At 30.4% G+C, this 25798-nt stretch overlaps 2 protein-coding genes across 3 annotated transcripts; one reads left to right on the top strand and one right to left on the bottom strand.

The window, feature by feature from the left end:
* The first annotated feature begins 236 nt into the window (after positions 1–236).
* On the top strand, positions 237–5942 carry LOC122500112 (chaoptin-like). 2 transcript variants are annotated; one of them, XM_043608845.1, is made up of 10 exons: positions 238–473; positions 805–982; positions 1067–1214; positions 1336–1446; positions 1518–2435; positions 2619–2669; positions 2741–3267; positions 3324–4078; positions 4150–4666; positions 5609–5942. In XM_043608845.1, exons 2-10 carry the CDS (start codon positions 805–807, stop codon positions 5929–5931), a joined length of 3528 nt encoding a protein of 1175 aa, XP_043464780.1. In that variant the 5' UTR covers positions 238–473; the 3' UTR covers positions 5932–5942. The 2 variants fall into 2 exon arrangements, with proteins under 2 accessions (XP_043464779.1, XP_043464780.1); XM_043608844.1 differs by having other exon boundaries at positions 237–473; positions 1518–2669.
* A 241-nt stretch (positions 5943–6183) lies between these two features.
* On the bottom strand, positions 6184–25426 carry LOC122500114 (probable chitinase 10). Its single transcript, XM_043608847.1, has 16 exons — positions 24896–25426; positions 13493–13565; positions 13233–13396; positions 12696–12933; positions 12432–12611; positions 12241–12364; positions 10003–10312; positions 8876–9302; positions 8429–8646; positions 8000–8154; positions 7718–7858; positions 7483–7630; positions 7066–7251; positions 6802–6924; positions 6519–6720; positions 6184–6392 (listed from the first exon to the last, which is right to left on the bottom strand). Exons 1-16 carry the CDS (start codon positions 24896–24898, stop codon positions 6184–6186), a joined length of 2901 nt encoding a protein of 966 aa, XP_043464782.1. The 5' UTR covers positions 24899–25426.
* Positions 25427–25798: the final 372 nt, after the last annotated feature.

Raw genomic sequence — 25798 nt, 5'->3', positions numbered from 1 at the left:
TTAAAATCATGAAATATAGACACTCAATAAATTAAAGTTAACAATTCAAATTGATTATTTTTTTGTAATTGAGTTAACTTTTTATAAACTACTCTTTTTTCTTTTAAATGAATTTAATTTTAATTTCTTTATTAATTGTTACTGTTAATTTCTATCTTGAAATTTTAGTTTCTCTAACTTTAAATTTTCTATCTTAAAATTGTTACATTTTTTAATTGTAGTTACTATTTTTTCAGAATATTTCAAACGTTTTAATTCGCACAGCAAATAATGCACTTGTTTGAAGAGATGAAGCGCTTGCGCTCAGAACATGCGCCCCTTGCAATATCTGTGAGATAATAATGAAGGGTGATATTCGACACAGCAAACATGTGAATTGAATGAAAAAATGGCTAAAAAACAGTTTAAATCAACCTTGAATTTACAAATAAAATGCAATGGAAGAATCATTTTTAAATTAGCTCCTTAAAAAGGTTTGTGAAAAATTGATTTATTTATATCGCTGTTTTTTGGTAAATATTTTGGAAACTGGTGTCAGTGAACTTTAATCAATATATCATGTTTATGCTTTGTGGTCAATCAAAATAATTATTATTTTTTATAACAATTCTATTATTTATTTTTTCTTGCAATGAAAAGAAAATTCTATGTGTTATATCAATTTACTATCAGTTTTTAAAAAGCGGGTTTTAAAATTTTTTTAGAGTCACTATAGCAAAGAGAGATTTAATATTTTATACCGCTAGAAATTAATTATTAAAATCTAAAATTAATTAATTCACTAATAATGAATAAAATTTACAGATGGGGCTCAAATCTATTTCCTATGTTTTATTTTTTCTTATTTGGGGAGCAAGTATTCTTGAGAGTCACAGTGTACCCTGCGACTTCAATTCCATGTGCCTGTGTTGGGTTCAAGATGATTCAGATTTTACGAAAATGGACATTAATTGTTTAGGAGTTCCATTCGCTAGATTTCCAGGTTGAATTTATAGGAATTTTTTCTCTTTTCAAAAAGTTTATGCACATATTTTTCTCTTATAAATATATTTACTTGTTATTTCAGATGTCTCCGTAAGCTATATAGCACAATTGGATGTAGTTGGCTCAGGAATCCAAATTTTGGATAATGATGCTTTGGCGAGTTCGACGAGTGTTGAAGCTCTTGGTCTAATGAGCAGTCAATTAATGAGTATTAGTGACAAAGCATTGCAGTAAGATATTTTCATTACTTTTAAATATAAATGAGAAATAAAATTAAAAACAGGTAGTGAATAAAAGTAATAAATAAAATTTAAGAATTCAAAAGATAATTTAGTCTATTTTTTATTTTAGTGGAGTAGTCGACAGTCTTCGTTCGTTGGATTTGAGTTACAATGCCCTAGAAGAGGTTCCATTCAAAGCTCTTTATAATTTAAAAAAATTAAATTGGCTAAATATGCACAGGTATTGATTTTTTTTATTCAAACATTCAGCATTAATATTCAAATATTTTAATAAAAGAAGCTTTCTTTCAGCAATCATTTAACGTCATTAGATGGAGATTGGGGTTTAGTGAAAAATACTCTAGTCAGTGCTTTCTTTGGAGACAATTCAATAAAAGAATTACCCTTATGCTTCGGGGATTTTGAGTTTCTAGTATGGCTCAACTTGGACAACAATAATTTGGAAGAAATTTCTGAATCATCACTACCTCCAAACATTCACACCGTAAGTCTGAATAACAATCTATTGAAATCATTTCCAGCGAGTGTGAGAATTTTAAAAGAATTATCGTTCCTCTACTTGGGAGGAAACGACATGAAAACACTGGAATTGCCCTATTTTCAAAGCTCCAGTTTGGAGTTGATAGACGTAAGCGAGAACTCCATAGAGATGATAAAATTTATGGGTTATCCCAATCGAACACTATTTATCAAAGATTTTAATTTGTCGAACAATAAACTTCAATATCTTCCCGCTGATATATTCCAGTACATGGAGGTGAAAAGAATTTATTTGTCTTCCAATGGAATTCATACAATTAATGAATATGCATTTCGTGGCTTGGAAGAAAGTCTCGAATATTTGAACCTTGAAAATAATGATATAAATCAAGTTCCAGAGGCTGTAATGAATTTAAAAAGACTTTCATATCTCTATATAGCTAATAATGACATTCGTTTAGTGAGAAATGATAGTTTCCTTGAATTCTCGGAGAATTTGAAAGCACTTTCGTTGCAAACCAATCATCTTACTTCAATACCAGTCACTGCGTTATTGAAATGTACAAATATTTTACACTTGAATTTGGGATACAATAAAATTTCCAGCGTCGAACCTGGGAGCTTTGATTGGGCGGAGAATTTGGAAATTCTTCTTTTGAGAAATAATATAATTTCAAAATTGGAAGCCGAGGCTTTTAAAGGTGCAACGAAATTAAAAGAATTGAGTCTTTCGTTTAATCATTTGACGGAGTTGGAGGATGACACATTTTTAGGAATAGGTGAAACTTTGGAAATTCTGGAATTGAGCTTTGCATTTGCCACTGATGTTTTCCCACAAAAGGCTCTGAGACCGCTTGTGAATCTGATGTGGCTTGTTTTAGATAACAATAATTTTCATACCATTGATCCAACTTCGTTTTATTCACTGCGCTTATTGAGATATGTCAATCTCGAATCTAACAGGTAAGGTGCTTAATAATTTATTAATATTATTTTATTCCGAAAATTGAGTATACATATGTATTTTTCTCCAGGCTCCACTATTTGCCAGAAATGATTTTCCTGTCGGACGTTCATCCGGAATTAAGAGACATCAAATTGGGTTACAACTTCATTGAAGCTATTCCTGATGTTACATTTCACAATTTTACCGAATTGAGATCGATTGACTTGTCCGGGAATCGTATTCGACACGTCACCGCCAATTCAGTTGAAGATTGTCCGAAACTTTTAACAATATCACTAGCTTACAACAGAATATCGAAAATAGATAAATATTCCTTTTGTGGACTTCGAAGTCTAAGGTTTCTTCATCTGGAATTCAACAGACTGACTTCTCTGGATTTCGATTCAATTTTCGAAAGTGGAGATTTTGAATTTGCCCTAAACGCCTCGTATAATTCAATATCAAGTATACATTCCGTTTTCCTAATGGACAATTTGACTCGTCTTGATCTTGGTTTCAACAATTTTACCCATTTCTCGGCTGAAGTCTTTAAAAATATGCCAAATTTGAAGTCTCTGGACGTGAGGAATAATTTCATAGCGTCTCTGGATTCAGGTAAATATTTATTTACAAAAAATTAGAAAAAGATTTTATCGTTTTTTCCATTTCAGGTGTATTTTCACTAAAACAACTGGAGATTTTGAATCTTCGCGAGAATCGTCTGGAAATATTGAGAAAGCAATCTTTTTACGGTCTTGAATCACTTCAGGAATTAGATTTGAGTAAGAATGAAATTTTTCAACTGTCCACTGAACAATTTCGATATCTAAAAAGACTTCGAGTTTTGAATTTGTCGCACAATAAACTTCGTTCATTGTCTCGAGATGTTTTTGAAGCAACGAGACTGGAAATTTTGGACATGAGTAATAATAAATTCACCGTGGTACCTTCGCCTTCATTTTTGGAAGTTGGTTATACACTTCGACATCTTAATTTAGCGGATAATTTGATTGATCACTTGGACTCGATGGTGTTTCCAATTTCTCAGTTGACTTGGTTGAATCTTAGCAAGAATCGCATGACCATTCTTCCTGACAATGCTTTTGTCTCTCTGGGAAAACTCTTGACATTGAACATGTCTCAGAATAGTCTTCAGGCTAACTTTAAGGAGCTGTTTCACTATCTTCCGGATTTGAGACAATTGTATCTGGCAAATTGTGGATTACGAAAAATACCAGTTCTTCCCTTGCCAACACTAAGTACTCTTGATTTGTCCTTGAATCATATCAAAAGTGTATCGGATAAGGACTTTGAAAGTTTAGGATCATTGAAGACTTTGCTAATGGTCAACAATTCTCTGACTTCCATCAGCCGAATTAGATTGGGTCTGCTGAGAGAATTGGACGTATCGGGCAATCCAGTTGAGGTACATTAATTATTTTAATAATACAGTAATTTATATTTAATATTTTTGTAAAACTTGATGCATTTTTTCAGGAACTGACGAGAGACACCTTCTTGGGCCTATCACGTTTGGAGAAGTTAAACTTGAAAAATTTGAATAAGACGAGGCGAGTTGAAAAAGATTGCCTACGAAGTCTCAAGTACTTGAAGCATCTAAGAGTCCAATCTTGGCCCGATGTGGCAGAATTTCACCTCCGTCACGTTCTCCAGGGTTTGCCTCTAAAAACAGTAGAAATTCAAATGATGGAACACTATCTGAAGGATCAGATTTACAACACTTTTACGAAACAGTTACGAGAGTTAACAATTACAGGCTATAATCTTGAAAAAATTTCGCCCGATGCCTTTTCATCCATAGAAGGAGGTGATCTCATTCTTAGAATCAAGGACACTTCCGTCCGAAGATTGCAGTCTGATATTTTTTTATCACTAACCAAACATCTCTCCCAGCTCACTCTTGACCTTCGAAACAATCATATTAACGAATTAAGTCCTTCTGCAATCTATGGAAATTTATCATGGGAGGCAGTGGGAACCAACATGGTTGCTGGTAAGATTTCTGCAATTTTTATATACAACATTTATTTCATTAAAAATCCTTTACATTTTTTCTTGAATAAGTATATATTTCGAGAGTATTTATAAAATTTATTAAGAAATTTTGTAGAAAACATTTATTCCTAAGGGAATAGTTTTGTGAAATACTATATCTAATCTTATAATCATTGTTCGTTTATACATAATCACCAAAAATTGCCAAAGTCAGCACACTTGGATAATTTAAAACTTACACTTATAAAGGTCTTAGTCACTAAACTGATGAGATGTTGATGATAATCTTAAAACGTTAAATTTATTTATGTATATATATACATTAAAAATAATAACATTAATAACAATATGCATAATTTTTCAAAATGCAAAATTTTAAATTTAAATTATATAATTTAAATCACGAATTTTATTGATTTAAATGCGACAAATGTTTAGGCAAACATTTTTGAAAAATTAACTTTTCCATTAAAAATTAATATATTCATTAAAAAAAATGGATGTTCTAAACTACATGTAATAGGAATATTTTAAAAATAAACTTATAATTATAAAATTATGTGTAGGAAGTAGTTTATAAGCAATTGAGAAATAGCTAGAATATATAATTTAGATAAATATATAATGATCTCTCTTAATCTGAATCGATAAAAAATTTCGTCAAATCTTTTTTTTTTAATTTCAGTAAATCCAGTGATCGAATTACTGATTGATTTGAAATCAGTCTAGATTAATTCAGATTTAGAGAAATGATTTAAAAATCATTTATAATTATAGATATAGTTTGATAAAGTTTCTCTTAAATTCTATTTCCTTCACGAAAATTTCAATATAAAATGTAATCACATTATCAGCATCTCTTTTCGTCGAGATTTGATGTAAATAAAAAGACAAAAAAATGTGTTGACTTAATATTAATCTTGTTTCTGTTTAATTGCAGGTGGTCTGCAAGTTTCCGGAAATCCGTTGGAGTGTGATTGCGAAATCGCCTGGCTGAGTTTGTGGCTGAGGCGTTGGCTTCGCGAATCGCGACAAATTCACACAGCTTCACAGTCAGACGCAAGACAACTGCGGACAATCGCAGGCCGAGCTGTTTGCACCGAAACAACACCTTCGTCGTCGTCAGATAAAGTTCTTCTCACTTTGGGAATACCACACACAGCCTGTCAGGCATCTGCTCTCAGTTCCGGAAATTACGAGCGAATGGCTCGAACCTGGCTGACCATCGTCGAGTTTTTCATTTTAATACTCATAGCCAATTAATGCGAGCACGTTGTAGGATCCATTAATGAGCGCATTAATAAAAAGAAAAGAGAAACTGGCTAACTGCTTCTGTTGAATGAAAGAACCAAACTACTCGATTTCCAATAATTTCGATTTTTTATTTTCGATTTTCAATCTCAAAGTTTGACTTTTATTTTCTGAGTAGTGAATTTTAGTTTGAGTTTGTTTTACAAAAGATGGAAGCTGGCTCTTTATTTTCTTATTTTACGGTGTTCTTTGAGAAAGGAGCAATCAGACCGGAGGGGCCTGAGTGTGTTCAAGACAACCTTCTACATTTTCGGGCCAATCGCAGACGTTCTCATTGGGATTGAAGACCAAATTTGCCGGACAGGGCATGTGATGCTTCCGTTCTCCCTCACACATGTAGTACATAGTGCAGTCGTTCTTGTCCTTGTGATAGGAAATATGATTGTCTTCTTCATCACAAGTGACTTCATTCGCTAGAATTCAAATATTATTTTTCAATATCGATGATAATTAGTTAATTTATTATTATTATTCAAAAGTAAATTCAAAAAAAGGATAGTAAAAGAAAAGAAAAGTAAAAGTGGCAAAAAGGTTCTTACGATCCTTTGTTGTGTATTTTCCGCTTCTGATATTTGCCTCGTAGGGACCGTCGTACTCCAATTTAACGTTATAATCTGAAAGTTCCTTCTTCATGGCCTTGATTAAAGGATATTTGCCAGTTCCGCAACTTCCTCTAAAATCATCCATGTCTACTGACCAGATCATAATACCGCCGAAGCCTTCTTCTTTCAACCATGTCATCTGACGAATAAATATTTCATAAATACCATAGATTTACTTTTCGCAAGATTAAAAACAGAATTTTAGAAAAGTAGAGATTACCTTATTTACAAGACTTCTTTCGTCATCGAATCCGACCCACTGATCGTCTCGGTAAGCAAACGGTACTTGCTGTTCGCTATCCCATACCAAAGTTGTATTATCTTCGTTCAAGAAGCTGCAAACCTAGTTTTGCAAAATGATAAAATTAAATGAATTGAAAATTGTTTTGTGAAAAATTGTGGGAAAATTTTAAAAAGATAAAATTAAAATTGTGAAAGATTTTTATTATTTTGTAAATAGTAGTGAATTGTCAAAGAAGTTCACCTCATAGTAAGACAAGAAGCCAGGTTCGTTGGTAAAGTTTCCTGCAGTTCCACCACCCGAAGCTGGAGCACCAATGTCAAATTTATCCTTATCGACTAGTGTGAACGATCTACCATAGGTTGGCATACCAATCATTAATTTTTCTTTCGGAGCTCCTTGTTTAACCCATTCACGAGCACTAAAGTCCTGAAATTCATTTCTACAATCATTTCATTTGCAAATAATTAATAAAAAAAATTCTAAAAAAAAATATTAATAATTTTGGAATAATTTTTAATTTATTTTAAACATTAATAGGTACATAGTCTTTCCCAGCAGTCGCAGTTAGACTATGTCTAAAATTTAAAATTGTGTAAAACTTGATCAAAGACTCGTTCAAAGAGAAACTGTAAATGAAATTGAAATAATGACAATTACCACAGTTAGTTTCTTCTGATAGCTCGTGGCACTTTCAAGTGGAAACAGTGGACTATTGTGTCCAACTTGCCTTTCCCATTGACCATGAAAGTCGTACGTCATGACGTTAATGAAGTCCAAATACTTGGATATTTCCGGAACGTCATATCTGCAAACAAAATTTTGAAAAATCATCCAATTAGAAAGTTTAAATAATATTAAAAAAAAAATGGTAATTAAAAAAAGTGGATCATACCCCGCGGCAATTGCTTCAAAACTAGCAGGCACAGCAGCAGAAAGAATAAGTTTCGGTTCTCCAGAACTTTTCGCCTCTCCCTCAAAAGCCATTCTTAATTCCTTTAATAAATTCACGTACGCTGTTCGGTCGTCAGCGCCACTGAAAATTAAACGGTGAGTTCAATTATTATCTTTCAATAAAAAATTGAATTGAATTTGCGGAAACTGTGTTTTAATTTTGTAATTTTATTTCAGTGTTGAAATGCCAATTTTATGATGTAACTAAATGCATTTTCCATACCGCGGATATTCCCAGTCAACGTCTAAACCATCAAATTTGTATTCTCTGAGAAATTCAATGGCTTCGTAGACGAATTGATTCATGCGGAAAGTGTTGCCAGTGAGTTCCTTAAATGGAGTGGAACCGAAAGCCCAGCCGCCGATTGCCAGAAGAATCTATAACAAAAGAAAGTTTTCAGCTGAAAATTACTCGTTAATTAAAGACGTTAAATGAGACGTAACAATAAAATTAAGCTTGGATCAATGAAGACGAGGTGCATCAAATCATTGAACTTGATAATTCAAAAGTAAAATAATGCGAGTGTTTAGAAAGTTTAAATTTTTCTTCAGAATGAAAGGACAGTTGCATTTTTTTGACGTCGGCGATAAAACGGGAATATTGATCAATGGATTAATGATCAAGTAAACTATTTTAATGAAATATTCTTGCCTTGATGTCGGGATTCTTTTCGCGCAGTTCAATCAAACGTTTATACATTTCCACATCTTTGTCGTTGCCTTCGGAGAGCAAATGATTTTTCAAAGTAGCAAAGGCGTAAATTACGTGGGTACATAGAGTGGGATCAATATCCTCAGGTAGGAATTTTCCCATTCCTGGTCGTTTATGAGACCAATTTGTCAAATAACAAATGGTTTGAGCTTCCCTTTCTGAAAAATTGAATATCTAATTAAATCTTCTATATTAATAATCTTTGTATTCCGGTAATCTGTTCGCAATTTAAAGTTAGTTATTTGATTTTTTGTTTCCTAACTTTTTAAATAATTTTTCTTCTAAAATATCTTGAATATTTTCAATTTTAAAATTAATGTATTGAAAATCATTGAATTCTTGCAAAGAATTTGATCATAAAATTGATATTTGTTATTGAAAAATTACCTCGACTTGGAGTACTGATGACCAATTGCGTGGGCTTTTGGACTTTCTTTGACTTACTGAGAACCTCGGCAAGTGAAATCTTGTAAGGTTCGGGTTTTTTCACTATTGTCTCAGTGATTGTAGTGGCGACTGCACTCCAGTCCACATCTTTGGTATTGACGCCGCGAGAAACGCCCCGCAATTCCTCCCTCATAGCACCAATTAAGGGATATTTGACATTTCCCACGCAAACTGTACCATTGAAGTCGTCCATGTCGACAGTCCACACCATGGCTCCACCATATCCTTTGTCCTTGATCCAATGCATCTTGTGTCTGATGGATCTTTCGTCATCGAAACCTACCCATTGATCGTGATCCACTAAGTAAGGCACTTTCATCTCCTCGTCCCAGACATAGGCTGCACCATTTTGCAACAACTCGCATATCTGTTTTGTACAAAGTTTCAAGATTTTAGTCAATTTATAGATAAATAATTATTTGTTCTGACACAGTGAGCATTAAGTAATGTTATTATTATTTATGTAATTTCAGCGTAATTTCAACAGAAGTTCAATTCCTTAAATATATTTTTGAAAGAAGTTGTTAGCGAAGAAAAGACATCAAATACCATAACACTTGTTAAAAGTTGTGAAAGTCACACGAGAATTGAAGGCAAAATTTCTATACTTTAATCAAATAATATTCTTGTTCGAGTTTTATATTATGTAAAAGAAGTCTTTGACGAAAAAAAATTTCTTAAATTTGGTGCAATTACCAACTTTGGTCAGAGCGAAGACTCAATTATTTTATCCAGACCCAGTGATATAGTCGCCTTCAAGTAGAAAATCAAGTGATAAACTAATTTTCTGTCAGACGTTTTTAAACTTTCTTTCAAAAATTATACTTTACATTTTAAAACAGTTTTTAAAATCTTATTTTTAGAATCTTATTTTTAGAAAAGATAATTAAAATTTTTTCAGAAATTAGTCTTATGGACTATTGAGTGACTTTTTTGCGACTATCTTAAAAATTCAGTAGTTAAACGTTAAATTTCAAAACAGTTTATAACACTTTTTCAAGTAAAAAATACTTATGAATAACTCATGAAGAAAAAAATACTTTATGTAGAAAAAGTAATTAATTGACCTCGTAATAGGCAAGGAATCCAGATTCCTTTGTATATTCTCCAGCCTTTCCACCGCCACTGGCTGGGGCATGAACTCTGAAGTTGGTGGGATTAGATAAAGTGAAAGAACGTCCATATGTGGGCATTCCAATAATAAGTTTTTCTTTCGGTGCTCCCAATCGAACCCACATTGATGCCGCGTTATCGACGCTCAATTGCTTCTGCCATTCTGAGTCCAGTGATGATGAATAAAGCGGGGCATTGTGTCCAGTTTCCCTCTCCCATTTGCCGTGAAAATCGTACGCCATCAGATTTATAAAATCAAGATAACTGGAAAATACATTTCTCTTTAATTATTTTTATTTCACTTTTAGGCAAAATTAGGTCTAATTTCGAAGTAAGTCGATGTTCAATATAAAAGAGTGATTCTGTCAAAGAACACAAGTACTAAATTAAATTGTTTAATAAAATTCTTTTTATAAGCAATTAAGTTCTTTACAGAAATTCTATTATTTTAAAAAAAGTTTTAAAGAAAGTTCGAAAGAATTCGACCATTTTAAATATAATTTTAATAAAATTCTTGTCAAAAATGTAATTCTTTTCAAAGATTTTAATCGATTTCTTTATTATCATATAAATATTTACTTTAATCAAATAATTTTTACTTGATTTAATTATTTGAATCAGTAATTTCAATATTTTAAGCAATTACCATTTTAATGACACTGTTTTTCAAAGGATATCAAATTAAGTCAAAAAAAAGAATCTAAAATGTTGCGAAGCAACGTTTTGATTCGTTTTTTGTCTCAATTTGATATCTTTTGAAAAACTTTGGACTCAAATAAAAATGATAAATATTTATTTGATAATAGTAAAGTTAGCGATTATTTAAATTAAATACATTTTTTTCAGTGTAAGAAATCAATAATTTCCAAAACAATTTTAATTAAAATTCCTCGAAGAAATTTAATTATTTTTAAACATGGAACAAAACATTTAAATTAATAACCTTAATCATATTTTGCATAAATGAGAATGATAGTTTTTATACAATAACTAATTTTATACTCTAAAATGTTAAATTTAATTTACAAATAAAATTCTGATCTGTAATAATCCCCACAATTTTGTTTTCTGTAAGAAATGAATAAATTTCGTTCAATTGAACGTTCAGAACTTTAGGAGCATGATCTGTAATTCAAAATAATTTTAATTAAAAAAAGAATTTATTACTCTAGGAATTTATCAAAGGTGAAAGAAGTTAGCAATTAAAAATAATTTTGTCTTAGTAATTTTTGATATTATTTAATCTTCAAAACAATTAATTAGAATTTTATTAATTTTGAAATCCAAAACATCTAGAAAGAAGAATTATCAATAAAATTATAAAACAGAAAAGCAAACAAAAACAACTATAACTTTAAGTTGAAGAACAGACGTCCGCCTGGCAGAAGTTTTAATAATTTAAATGAATTTAATTTTTCTTTCAACAAAAACACCGTGAACGGATGATTTGTCCTTTTTCAGAGAATCGCCCATAAATATTAATTTCAAATTTAATTTGTGAAAAATTTTATTGTAAGTTTACGGGAATTACCTGAATTGCCTAAAGTTTTTCATGTAAATTTTATATATTTTTAAAATATTAGATATTTTAAAATGGAAAACTACGTCAGAAAACTTGATGTCAACGCAATATTCGAAATGTCAAGTAGAATATTGCTCAATATTTAATAGAACATTACCGGTTTTTACTTGGAAAAAAATTTAACGCGCTATTTCCAATTTCCTTGTGTATAAAATTTAGTTTAAAGTAAACTATGTTAATTAACTAAGTTAATAATTATTTAAATTTAATATTTGGTTTAATATTTGCTTTTGACCTTTCCTATGTAATGATTCTCTAATTTATTACTTGTCATTATAAATCATCAATAAATTACTCTTATTTATTAGAACCGTTGATGCTATGAACGTTATTTATTAGTCTTCTCGTCATAACATTCAACATTCTCGTATGTTTTTAAAGAGAACAAAGCGAACTTAAAAGGATTGAGAGTCTGAACAACTGAATTTAATCTCAAAGGTTGGAAACCTTTGAAAACCTTTGTATAAAGCTTACAAGAAAATAAGTAGTTGACCCTGTGAAACGATAATTATTACAACTAATGAAGATGTAAATTAAAATTTATGTTTTTGTAAAATATGGAAAATCTCTCGCTTATCTTATATGGTTATTTATATTGTTGCTTAATTACCTGGCGACTGCTGGAACGTCGTAACCAGCTTTAACATTATCGGGTCCAACGGGTACAGCGGCAGTCAGCAATAATCGCGGTTTCTTCTTCTCTTGAGCTTCGGCCTCAAAAGCTTCTCTAAGTTCTACAATTCAATAAAAATCGATTTAATAAAAATATATTCGGATTGTAAATAAAAATTAAATGTTTACCTTTTAACATTAAGACGTAATTTTTCTTATCATCCCCGCCTTTCGGATACTCCCAATCAATATCCAATCCGTCGAAATCTCTGTCCCTTAAATAAGGTATGGCACTGTAAATAAAGGTTTGTCTCGCATATCGAGTCGCAGACATGTCCTTGAATTTTTGTGTACCGAAAGACCATCCACCTGAAAATTTGCCATATTTTCTTAAATACGTTTATGGATCAAGAGGAAATTATTAGAAAAATTGATGATTGAAAATATGTGTACCAATAGCTAGAAGAATCTTGAGCGAGGGATTCGCTTTTTTCAGTGTCATTATCCTTTCGTAAAGACCAACTTTTCCATCTTTTGTCTCATCGTTCGATTCAAAGCTGGTCAACTTATTTTTCTTGAGCCAACCAAAAGAGAAGATAATATGTGTACATAAATCTGGCTGGATATCTTCAGGCATGAATTTCCCCACCTTTGTCCGATACTGCGACCAATTTGTGTAATAACACACAATCTATAAAAAAATATTCTACGTATTACTAAAAATTATATTCTCGACTGTTGACACTCTTCTATCCTTTTTCTTTCACACACAATTTCATTTTTAAAAGAAAAGAAGAATTTTTTCAAACGTCAATAAATAATTAATACCATGGAACGGAAAATAAGTGCACTAGGATAATTAAATTCCAAGATACAAAGATATTATTGCGTATACTGAATAATTTACAATCGATTACTCCGCTAAAGCTGAGCATTTATTATATTTTTCTACAATTTCTAGTATGCTGATTGTCTTTTTTTCACAATCACCTTGTAATCGTCTATCGGCTTTCCAGGCTGCAATTCATTTTTCGTGTTCTTCGTGCTGACGCGATTTCGAGTTAATTTTGGCCTATTAACACTCGCAGAAACTTCTTGATCATTTGTCAGCGAAGGACTCGATGTTGTTGGCCGTCGAAATCTTTTTCTTGCACCTATTTTTTATTTTAATTAATAAAAACTTTCTCATAATATTTAGAGCTCAGAAATATCATCATTTTTCATAATTGAACTAAAGAAAAAAATTATACCTTCTGCATTTTCGGTGCATCCAATCCACAGTACGAAGAAACATAGTAAAACTGTCGTTGAAATTCTCGTCACCTGAAAGTGAAAATGAAGAGAAAAATGAGCAATTATTGTTTACACAAAAAGCAGACTCTCCTTTTCTCCTTTACCTCTCTCAATATTATAAAAGATGATTTTAATTATTTCTGCAAAACTTTCAAAGTGATTAAACAAAAAAGCAGTTTCCTGAGAAAACAATGTAATGAAGGTGTTCAATTTTAGACTTCCCACAATTTCCCACAATTATTATTTAAATACCTTCTAAACAATAATGGAGTTTACAATATATGTGTCTAATTATCTTCTTCGAGGATCAATTTTTCAACGCCGATTTTACCAATTTAATAGATCAATTTCTAATTTATTCATCATTATTCGTTAAAAAAATATGTAGAAAAAAATCGTTTTTTTTGTACTAACAATTTTATACTAAAATATGAAATATACGGTAGGTAAGTGAACGTTAATTTATCTATTATCTAAAAAAATAGTTATAAATTGAATAGACTAGCAAAATATATATGAAGTTACGTAATAATTTCTTATCTTATAGGGAGAATTATAGAAGATATACAGACTCTTCTTTAAAATGCCATCACACGTGTTTCAATGTTTCTGCGCACAGGATAAAAGTGTTGAATAGTAAACAATCCGTTTTGCAATCCGAGTTCATAACCGGCATGTAAGAAGATTATATTTACAAGCAACAAGATAACCAATAGATATATATCGCTTTAAAGATAAAAATCAATCACTCAAAGAATTCTCCAGCTACTTCGACCTATATATGACGTAAAAACATCTCTAATTTATTCCTTTTTTCAGAAATTCATGTAATTTTTTTACGATCCACTACCTTTTGCATAGAATGCATATTATAGTTAATTTGCACGCATTCCTTATCTTCCGGTACATTACGAAATTTTCAAGTGTTTTTAGAAAATTCCGTCATTTTGAAAAAAAAAGATTTTTTAAAAATAATTTTGTTTTAAAGGAAAAAATTCAAATTCAACCAAAGAAAACTCAAAGGTAGGTGTGAAATTATTTTTCGAAATTAAACTCATATTTAATTTAGCCTCGCGAGTGATCCGCTGTGTGCTCTGAAGAATATCTCAAGCAAGAGGAATTTCAAGTGTAATTTAAACCATTTCCTGTTAATGAAGAGGAAGACTTTCTACTACACTTACAAAGTTATTCACATTAAGGAAGAAGTAGAATTGCAAATCTGTATAAATAAGTGAACACTTTCTATTATATAAATAAAGTTATTGCTAATAAGAAAACTGTTCAATTGCACTACTGGTCGACGCGATTTCGGCCTTAAAATGAAAGTGTTTCTGGTTTCTGGTTTGATATTGATGCGCTATAAAAATATGACTTTGAAAATTGTCGTACAACCTTATTTTTTGAGAGTACTTTAATATATGCAAAGAACATATCCGTTATATTTATGCGATGATGTGGTGAAAAAGGCAATAATTCGAGTCAAGTCGGTCAACCTTTGTTCTCTCTTCCTATATAATTTGGTGTGTAAACAGAATTAAAATTAGAGATTAAAATTTCCATGAGGAGTGACGTCTTTATTTCGATTAGGGCCAAGTGGACCAATCTCTCTTACTCTGTATTCAATCTTAAATTTTTCTATGCAATTTCAAATACTTGTGCTTTTTCTTCTCCTTTTTCTCTTTCTTCATTCCTTCTTCATCTTCATTCTTTCTTCATCCTTTTTAAGTATATTAAATTGAGACAAAAAACGATCAAAATTTTTGCATCGCAACAATTTGTGATGCAACAATTTTGATCGTTTTTTGTCTCAATTTAATATACTTAAAAAGGATGAAGATGAAGAAGGAATAAAGTTGAAGAAAGAATGAAGATGAAGAAAGAATGAAGATGAAGAAAGAATATCAATTCGTTGCAATTTGATATACTTTTAAGTTTTAACAGTAGAACCATAAGATTACTCTAAACTAAAATAGTTGCCATTTTATCAACAAACACGTGGTTCGAAATACCCAAGTTTCGTCTTTCTTCTTCTGCGAAAGGAGAGATTCTCGAATGCAACACGAGTGCAATTCTAGGATGGAGGTCGACTACCAACTGTAAGTTTAAAAATTTATAACTTATCACTTTGTACCTATATTTTTCAACTCTTCAACGCTTTTAAGGATCATACGTCGTATCACTAAATTCCAAATTTTATTTCCATTGTTTGTTTCGATTTTTATTTAAAATGATCATTGCAATAGAGTTGAAGCTAATCTTTTCTAAAATGAGAAGGAGAACTTGTAATCGAGTCAAGAACGCCATAACCAATATATTAGAAATCTCAGGAGCCTCTCTCTACACTCACTATTTGAGCAACGTGGGTGCACGATGCAACGTCGATCTACTGCAGAGTGCTCCGGAGGACACTTTGTGTGTCGCATGTAAATTGCCGAGACTCACATAAACATTCATTTTCTCATCATCAGTAGCTATACTCTTTAAGATAGAAAGGGTTAGTTTTTCCTTTTTATTTACCCAACGCGAGTTTTGGTGGTTACATTGCACTTTACGTAATTTTCGTGTAGGACAAAAAGGTGATGTAATCGATTTGTAACTGCTGGGTCATGTGATGATAAAAAGTCACGATATTCGTGTTCACTTATGTGAATATTATGTAAACAAGTTTGCAGTTCATGTGCGCGACTTGAAAGCGATTACTCTCAAGATGACACAATTATTAAAGAAACTAGTCTCGATCATATTTTTACTTTCAATTAAAATAGTAAATGCGCTCTTTAAACAAGTTATTCCTTATTCTTCGTCGATATTTTAATGAGATAAAGTTTGCATTTATTTAAAAAAATTAACTATTTCTTTCTAAAAAGAAATTTTAAATTACGCACATTAGATTTTTTTGAGTGACCATCCGTAACAATTTCACTTTCAGATTCAATTCTGTCCGTTTCATCCATGTGATGATATCTTTAATTAAGATAATTATAAAGTTTATTAGCCGCCAAATATATGCAAATTGCGGTCAATTAAATGCAACCATTAGCAATTTCAAATTAATTGTTAATCAAAAACCTGCTTTTGTTATTTGGCACTTTATTACCACTTTTACTCCCAACTTTTTGTCTGACTTCAAACATAAACTTTTAGAGAGTTCATAAATATTATAATCGAGAAAAATCTATCAAATTCTGGTAAAAATGAAAATAATAAAAATTTTAGAGATAAAATTTTAAAAAAGTTGATAACTTTCATCTTGGGGAATAAATGATAGGCTATTACTTTTACATATTTATTCATGTAATGTGAGACAAATTCCTTTCCAAGCATATTATATATTTATGTATCAATGCAGAGTTTTAGTGATAGAATTATCGTTAGAAAGTCATCTGTAGACGGATGCTTGACCGACTAATACTATCCGGATTTAAGTTTTAATTTTCTCACGAAAATTTATCAGATTTTTATTGATTTTAAAACACTAAAAAAATTAATACTAATACTTGTCAATCATGCTTAGAAGCATACACTTTTGAGTATTCAATAAATTTACCGATTAGTCTAGACACTCCAGACATTTTATATACATTAAATTATAACGAATTATAATTACAATTTTTTATGACAATCTAAAATTAAATGCGGTAAATGAACTTGAAACGTATACTACATAAATATATTAACCACGATTTATAAAGAAGTTTATATACAATTTATAATTGAATTTTTTTTGTAGAAAACTAGATTTTTTAGGTTTTTCATAGTTGAAAGTATATGGGTAGTTCTTTTAGAATAGAAAATTATCTTCTTTTTAGACACTTATGTTTTTTTCAGTAAAACAAGAGTCCATTTCTATTTCCGTTTTAACTTTTTTGCGCTGTTAAATAATTTCTGCTAATTTATCACCTTTTTTGCTCGCAATTGAAATTGTAAAGCAAAAGTATAAACTGCCGATCCTCCGGAGGGTGAATGTAAGTATCCTATTCTCGATTTCCGACCATATACACAAACAAAAAAGATATATTCAGTCGAAAGTAAGAAGCAGAGCGATCGTCAAAAGGAAAGCTAAGCTTGAATGCATGTAGTGGGAAACGAGTCGCGGTTTACGGTACTTTCGAGTCGAACATAAAAGCGTTTATATACATATATATATAGATATATGTATACAATATAAAACATAGTATAAAGGCGTGGTCCTCTTATTACTTATTATCCTCCAAGTGTGCACTCATTTTCAGATTTGCATTAATGCCCGAGAAACCTACACTTCAATTCATTTTTTTTATTAATTTCCTCTCGCAGTAATTCGTTTGTTTCGCCTTCGGATAAGTATCTTTTTTTACTATTTTAATAAAAAAATATAAATTTTTCTCTTTATTCATCAATTCTTCTTCTTTTCATATTTTTCTAAGGATGAAGAAAGAATAAAGATGAAGAAAGAATGAAGCTGAAGAAAGAATGTAGATGAAGAAAGGATGAAAAAGAATTAACGCTAGTGCATTTTGAAGTAAGATTTTCATTTGCAAGTTACATACTGTATATATTGCGAAAACCGGATTATTCATGTGAGAAACAAAGTCTTCTTAAAAAGATATTCTTTTGAGAAAAAAAAAAAAAAAAAAAAAAAAAAAAAAAAAAAAAAAAAAAAAAGAGTCCGAATTTTTGCAGTGTAATGACTCTCTGTCTTACCTTCACTTTTTTCTTTACTTTGCCTCTTTTATGGTCGCTCGGTTACTCATAATACTTATTCATAAATTCCCTTGCGCAACTTTACAAGAGAGCTACACAAGTTTCTGTGGTGCGAGAAGTAGATTGTGTTTAGATTTGTTGCTCACTGTTCATGGCAATAAGATGAGGGAAAGGGTTGTTGCGGCTCAAGGATCTGAGGGGTGTGCTATATAGCATACAAGATGTGATTCTTAACACTTCAATGATTACAAAGTATAACAAGAGAATAGAAGAAAAAAAAAGTTGGCGTGCGACTCGTGGAAAACTCGCGTCTACAATTTTATGTTCAGTTTTCTCTTTTAATTCGCTTCACTAAAGAATTTCTGAAATTTTCTTCTATAATGTAATAAATTATCAGCAAAACACGCTTTGGACGTAAATTGTTTAAAATCCTTTATTAACGATAAATATTATATTTGTGATAGCTATCACTAGGTGCACACTTTTAGTGTATGTACCTATTACTATTTATCGTTAATAAAGGATTTAAAAAAATTTACGTTTGTAGATAATATCTACTTACACGAATATTATTTTTGATTCAAACATTTTATTATCAACACATTTTTGATTTCTCATTAATTAAAAGTTTTTTTCCTCAAAGTTAAAATTAGAATAATCTAACTGATTTAAATTGAAAAATCCTGTACTGAAGAAATAATAAACAGAAGGGCACGAACGGATATTTCGAAAGAATATAGTATTTGTTTAAATTTAAAGACTCAAATCTTAAGAAGAATAATACCTTTTCTTTGCACTCCCCTTAAGTTAAAAGCAACACCAAGATGACAAATAGTCCGACTGTCTGTAAACTTCAAGGTCGAGTGACGAAGAAACGTGCACCTCCACCCAAGCTGTGAGAACAGTGAATTATACATGCCGGCACAATTCATACAAATCACTTTTCAATGTCTTTCTTTCACAAGACATTCTATCCCTTTGATTTAACAAATGTAGTGTTTCTTATGCAAACAAACAACTATTAAAATTTTACATTCGAATCGTGCAAAAACACTCGAAACTAACAATCCTACTCTTTTGGAGTTGAAAGAAAATAAATGGCTGGTATTAATTTTCATCTTTTGCTTCAACTTCTACTTTTTCTTTCTAATGTGAAAATTAGTGTTAAATTGATATCAAATTTCAACGAATACCAAATCAAAAATTGATCTAAATTTTTGGTATCAACTTAGTATCAATTTGATAGTTTGAAGAAAGAAGAGCTAAAGATTTAAAAGAGTAAAATTGATCTAAATTTTTGACATCAACTTAGTATCAATTTGATACTTTGAAGAAAGCTGTGAATTAAGAGTTAAAAATCGAAAAGATTAAAATGGAATTAAAAAAGTTCATAACTGATTGATTAGAGTACGTACCTAAGAAAGATTGATACCTGGAACCTACTTTTATTTATTTACGTTTTTTCTTCTACTTATGTGGTAAACTTGTTTTTTTATTAATTTTAAACTTCTTCCTAAACCTATATACATAAACTTTCTCATTTTTCCATAAAGTCCCGTACACCTCAATTTACATTTCTCGAAAAATTAGTTTTTTTCTTTTGTAATAGACCTTTTCTGACGGGAGGATAGTTATAATCTAGTTTAAAAATGAGACCAATAATATTTTATTATAATGATGTTCTGTCAGCGTGGATCAAAGAAGGGATGACAGATGTTAGAAATCCAAATAATTTTCTAGAAAGCTACGCATCCTCGTAATCGTGATGAGCACTGTTAACCTATAATTTCATTCTATGTATAACGCATTGCTATACACTATACGTAATTACTCTCATTAACACACCTCGTATATAATTTTTTCCTTTTTTTTTTACTTAAAATGCACATTTCCCGATTGTTCTCCATAAACATACATGCCTCTTCTAATGCGCTCATTAAAACTTTTCTTATTTTTACGGATATAATTTCTGTAATAAGTAAAATTTCTTGAGGAAGTGTTTTTAAATTAGGTCAAATAATAAAAAACTACTGAATCAATAGTCAATCTTGCAGAAATTGATAATTAATTGTAGAAATAATAATAATAATAATTCATAATTGTAGGAATTAAAGAATATTGCTTTACTGATACATATATAAAGATTGTAGAAAAAAGAAATGATACATTTTTTGGGTAAAAAATTGAATAAAAGTGGTTGTTGTATTAGTGTGGATAAGAGGTCACTTTCTAATAAACGCTGTAAAGCGCCCGCGATTGGACACGGACATGATACTGCCACTCTCTGACATTGAAAACAAACTTGCTTTCATCGTCGTTCTTTGACTTCATTTCATTTGTAGGGCCGACTTTTTTTCTTATCTTATTGTCCTTTCATCTTATATATCCTCAAGATAAATAAAATATCGACCTTCACAGCGCGAACCTTGTAATTCAGATTGTATATATATATGTGTGTATACAAATAAAATATTTCAAAAAGTTTCAAGAATTTTTATAATTTATAGATTTTATTATCGAATATCCAACCGGACTTATGTTACATTCTTTGTCTTCATATTTCGAACAACGCGACTATCATTTTTTGAGATGATAAATTATATGCGGTAGAGGTAATGACTTTGAATAAGATCAAAAGATATTTATTGACGTTTTTTCGATTCTTTGAGGAATGGAGACTATAAATATAATCATTCAAGGAACTTTGTCTTAGGATATGAAATCGAGACAAAAAACTATCAAAATTCTTGCGATGCAACAATTTTGATACGTTTTTTGTCTCGATCTCAAAGGATGAAGAAAAAATAAAGATGAAAAAAGAATGAAGATGAAGAAATAATAAAGACGAAGAAAGAATAAAGATGAAGAAAGAATGAAGACGAAGAAAGGATGAAGCTGAAGAAAGAATGAAGATGAAGAAAGAATAAAGACGAAGAAAGAATGAAGTAAGCTGATGAAAGGATGAAAAAGAATTAATGAAGAAGAAAGAGCAGAAGAACTCTTAGTTTGGTCGAAACACGTAATAAATCTCATTTACAGTAATTTATATGAAAGCGGAAACAATTGTGTCTATAAATATTGTCCGAATGAAGCGAATTCACTTGATACTTGTCAGTTATAGTAGTTTTATGAAACAGTAGACTTCAGGTGTCTTTCCTTTTCAGTGGCGACGCGCTTGACTTAGACTTACATAAGCGTTGGTGAGCTATAAGGTATAAATAATACACTAGCCTAAAGACGAATTGTCGAATCAATGATTTAAAAAAAAGACTCAATTAGACTCAATAATTCGTTAACTCGAGAGATCTTAAAGACTAATCGAACACGAATAACTTTTTAAGCGACGCACGTTCTCCGTTTTCTCCACTTCCGGCGCTCAACGTTCCGGTGTAACGACTTCGTCCTTTTTATCTCTGTTGTAAGAATGAAACACAATTGCAGTTTTTTAATTAGTCGCTATTTTTTCATTAGATATGATGGGAAAAAAAACGGAAAATCACAAGAAAAATGACATTCTTTCTCAATATAAAGAACATAGAAGAAAAGGAAAAAGAAAAATTTTCTTCGCGAGATTTTGCAGAAACTTCGAGATTGCAGTTTTCCCGAAAATATCAAAAACTATCAAAAAGTATCAAATTGATACTAAAGTGAATCAAATTGTTGCTGAAAGTCAATTTTTGATTTGATCCATATTTTTGGTATCAATTCATTGCAAATTTGATATGATATATTTACCTGCGAAACTCGGAAAATGTGAGTATCGTGATTAAGGTTTGAAAAACCTTTTTGAAAAATTAACTCTATACTCAATTTTTTCTATTTTCGCGAAAATTTGTAAAACTTGATAAATTACTTTCAGAATTCATATTTTGACACTACTTTTATATTCGATAATTGTTGTCATTCAGAATTCCATTACTCGAAACTTCGAGAAAGTCACTTCTACTCAGAGAGAGTAGAAAATAAAATGTAAATTGCAAAGAAGTTTATAACAATCCCATAAAAGGGTAAAAATAGACAATTTTTATAGATTTTCTCAATTTTTTTATAGAACTTCTATGTAAACATTAAAAACAACAAATTGAATAAAAAGGTTTAAATTAGCCCAAGGAAGCAGTGCTCAGACCAAGGTCAACAATTTCTGAAATTTTAAAAATTATTTACTTTCTAATTAATATTATTATTTTCAAAACCATCTGCACTGGAAAAATATTCATTTGTTTCGCAAGTAATTTTTATTTACACAGTTTTCTTGAAAGTATCAATTTGATATCAAAGTGTCTAAATTGATCAATTGATGCCAAAAATTTGGATCAATTTTTGATTCAATCCACATTTCTGGCGGCAATTCGCTGCAAAGAGAATTTGATTTGAATAAAAATTATTCCATTCAAGTAAATATTTATTTGATAATAAATTTGAGTTAAATAATTTTTCCGTATGATATAGAATAGTAGGTATTCCAAATAAAATGAAAATGATTTATATTTTTTTTCACAATAATTGTTTCATACACTTTAATTTTCATGTTATATAAGGCGAAACAAAATGTAGAGCAACTTGTGCCGATTAAGAGAGTAAAATGCTACAAAACTTATTGAAAATATTGTTTTAAAGAATAAAAAGTATATATTGTCTGCGAGACAACGCCTTTTTGTCGAAATTACACACGAGGTTATTGAACGATGAAAGTGAGAGGACAGACCTAAGTTGAAAAAAAGAGATAAATAAAAATATGTACTTTAGCGGACGGATTCTGTATATACCTGCGGCAATATTTCAAATACAGGTTGAATATGTAATCAATTAATATATGCAAAATTTGATGAACAATTCAAATCTTGAAGTAATTAGTAGACAAAATTAACATTATAGTTTATTTTTTATTATAAATTGCATTTTAATTTATTTTAATTTCAAATTTTCAAGGAACATTCATTTATTACAATTCTGTTATTTTTTGCGGATATGAAAAATCAATTTTCGAATTCTTTATAAATGATGATTATCAAAAATCTAAATTCTGAAGAAATTATGGAAAATTTTTGTTTTTTGTAAAACTTATTGTCGTGATTCATTTAAAATATAATGAAAAAGATATAATGAAAAAAGAAATTTTGCCAGGTTTTAGAATGTCTGCGCAAAAGTTATGCGACTATGAGATGATGAATATTTATAATTTACATGAATATTTTTGAGTCTGAAATTTGTAATATTAAGAAAGCTATTTAATATGTCAAAGTGTTTCTTTATTGTAAGCGAATTGCTTAATTTTTTCGCAAACGTTATATGTATACATATGTATTTGTAAACTATGTCTGACTGATATCGCCTATGACTACTGCGATGCGCATAATGAAACTTTAAAGGGTCGCAGAACTATCTTTTTTTCTTCAATAGTCCGACAAATTTTCAATAATAATTGCTAATGCTGCCATCAAATTCATTTCATTTATTTCATTCATTTTATTCATTTAATTCATTCGATTTAAACAGAAGCTGAAATTGAATTTGTTTTCAAATATTTACTTTAGAAAGTAAGTTTTACAGTTTTCTTCAAATTATCAAATTGATATTAAAGTAGATACAAAATCAAATTGACATGTCAAAAATTTGGGACGAATTTTTATTATTGGTATCAATTCGTTTTGCAATTTGATACTTTTAAGTTAAGTGTTTCATTCGCAAAAGAAGATTAATTTCTTCAATGTTGCTTATTTAGAATTAATAAATTCAAAAATATATTTTTTTTTAAATTCACTTATTAATTTTTAAAATTCGTTTTAATGCGAGTACAATACAAAGTTTAAAAACTTTTCAATCTTTTCGTAAGATTTCTTAAACTTTTACATGTAAACAAGAGATGAATTCAGAATGAAATTCAAGATTAGTGACTAGATATTTCCTTGATTTTGAATTCTTTTTCTAGTTGTTTCTCTTGCGAACTACTTTCCATAAAGAAACAACCATCAAACTCAAAGAAGGTACGAGATCTCGCGAGATTGCACTTCGTGTTTTCTCGGATTTCACGTAGCGAAAGGTGCCTTTTTTACATAATGTCCTCGCTCCAAAACCATTTTTTCACCTAAAAATTTTGTCACTAATCTGCCTAATGAATCACTTTATAATTGAAAATTACAATCTCTCAATACAAGTGCTCAAGAATGTAAATTAAATTAATGCACAAAAAATGTTTTTCTAATTGTATTTCAGAATTTTTTCATAATGTCCATAATTATAGGAAAAAATTACATTAATAAGTATTTTCTGCCTTCTATAAAAACGATGACTTTGATTGATACTTTCCCGCGTGTATTTCTGCAGAAATATTAAATATGACCCAAATTGAGGATAAAAGAGTAGCAGGCACGAACGAACCCAAAAAATAAATTTGATTTTTAATATTCAAAAAATTATTCCAAAACTCGTCTATGTGACAGTTGAAAATCTTGTAAATTCTTACCCTCGTTTTTTATTTACACTGTTCTAAAAGTACCAAATTGCAACGAATACCAAAAATGAAGATCAAATAAAAAATTGAATACATTCAAGAAAACTGTGTATTCAATTGAAGTTGACAATAACAATTGCCCGTCGAAATCATTCGTCTTCTAATTTTCTTCGACACTGTTTTACGTTAAATAAGAATGTAAAAAGAAAATAATTTCCAATCTTACCATTTTCGTAAATCCAAAGAACGTTCCTGACGATGCAGCAGAAAACCAAAAATCGCACTACACTAAATTTTTGTAATAATAATTTACGTTATAAAAGAAAAAAAATAAGAATAGAAAAAAAAGTGGATTACACGAAGGTGAGAAAACCTTTAGTTTTAAGGGCATTCAATAATTGAGGATCATTCTCGCCTCATGATAGCGGTCGTCGCGTGTATTCAGTTGTCTAGCACTGACAGCTGTTCAGGAAATACTGAAACTATCATTCTTAAATTTAGTACGTTTGCCGCGGCAATATTATAGACAACAATTAAGCGCCTTTCATTTTAACTATAGTGGCGACACTGCTATGCACGATGCCCGTTCGTTCGTCGCGAGCACATGTCCAATCCCGATGGAGTTAAATGGGAACGCGAGAGTGAAACGCCAATCCTGGCTGAAAGAAACCGAGGTTTGTTAGAATTCATGCAGTGACCAGCCGAGGACTATACATCACTAAGGATATTTGAACCAGAAATTAAAATAATAAAAAAAAAGTGGTGAAGAAAGGACAGTAGGGGCAGACAGTCTTTTCTACTGTCTTTTCTTCACCACTTTTTTTTTATCTTATACCATTAACCATGGTAAGATTGGCCATTGTATTTTACGAGATTGACACTGGCTTCCGCATTCACTTATAGTCTGTATTATTTTAAGATCACTGAATATTATTCACCAATCGCGAATATAATTATAAAGGTAAAATTTCTTTTTTTCTTTTTCTTCTCCTATCGTAAGATAAGTCCCCAGACTTATGATGAATTAAAATTTGTCTCGCAGTCAATTTTCTTTAAATGTACATTTTGGTTTTCTTCTTCATATTTAGAATATGAATTTTTATATAATGGAAGACAGGAGATAAATCTT

This window comes from Leptopilina heterotoma, unplaced genomic scaffold, assembly GCF_015476425.1.
Source record: "Leptopilina heterotoma isolate Lh14 unplaced genomic scaffold, ASM1547642v1 Lhet_182, whole genome shotgun sequence".
Lineage (NCBI taxonomy): Eukaryota > Metazoa > Arthropoda > Insecta > Hymenoptera > Figitidae > Leptopilina > Leptopilina heterotoma.
This window is presented reverse-complemented; position numbering and strand designations above follow the sequence as displayed.

What these genes read in the sequence shown, in the direction of transcription:
- LOC122500112 (XM_043608844.1), top strand. Translation starts at nt 805, where the DNA reads ATGGGGCTCAAATCTATTTCCTATGTTTTATTTTTTCTTATTTGGGGA. An exon ending in TCCATTCGCTAGATTTCCAG is followed by an intron (nt 983 to 1,066) that starts GTTGAATTTATA and finishes TTGTTATTTCAG; the next exon opens with ATGTCTCCGTAAGCTATATA. An exon ending in GTCAATCTCGAATCTAACAG is followed by an intron (nt 2,670 to 2,740) that starts GTAAGGTGCTTA and finishes ATTTTTCTCCAG; the next exon opens with GCTCCACTATTTGCCAGAAA.
- LOC122500114 (XM_043608847.1), bottom strand. An exon ending in ATGCACCGAAAATGCAGAAG is followed by an intron (nt 13,397 to 13,492) that starts GTATAATTTTTT and finishes AATAAAAAATAG; the next exon opens with GTGCAAGAAAAAGATTTCGA. An exon ending in AGCCGATAGACGATTACAAG is followed by an intron (nt 12,934 to 13,232) that starts GTGATTGTGAAA and finishes ATTTTTTTATAG; the next exon opens with ATTGTGTGTTATTACACAAA.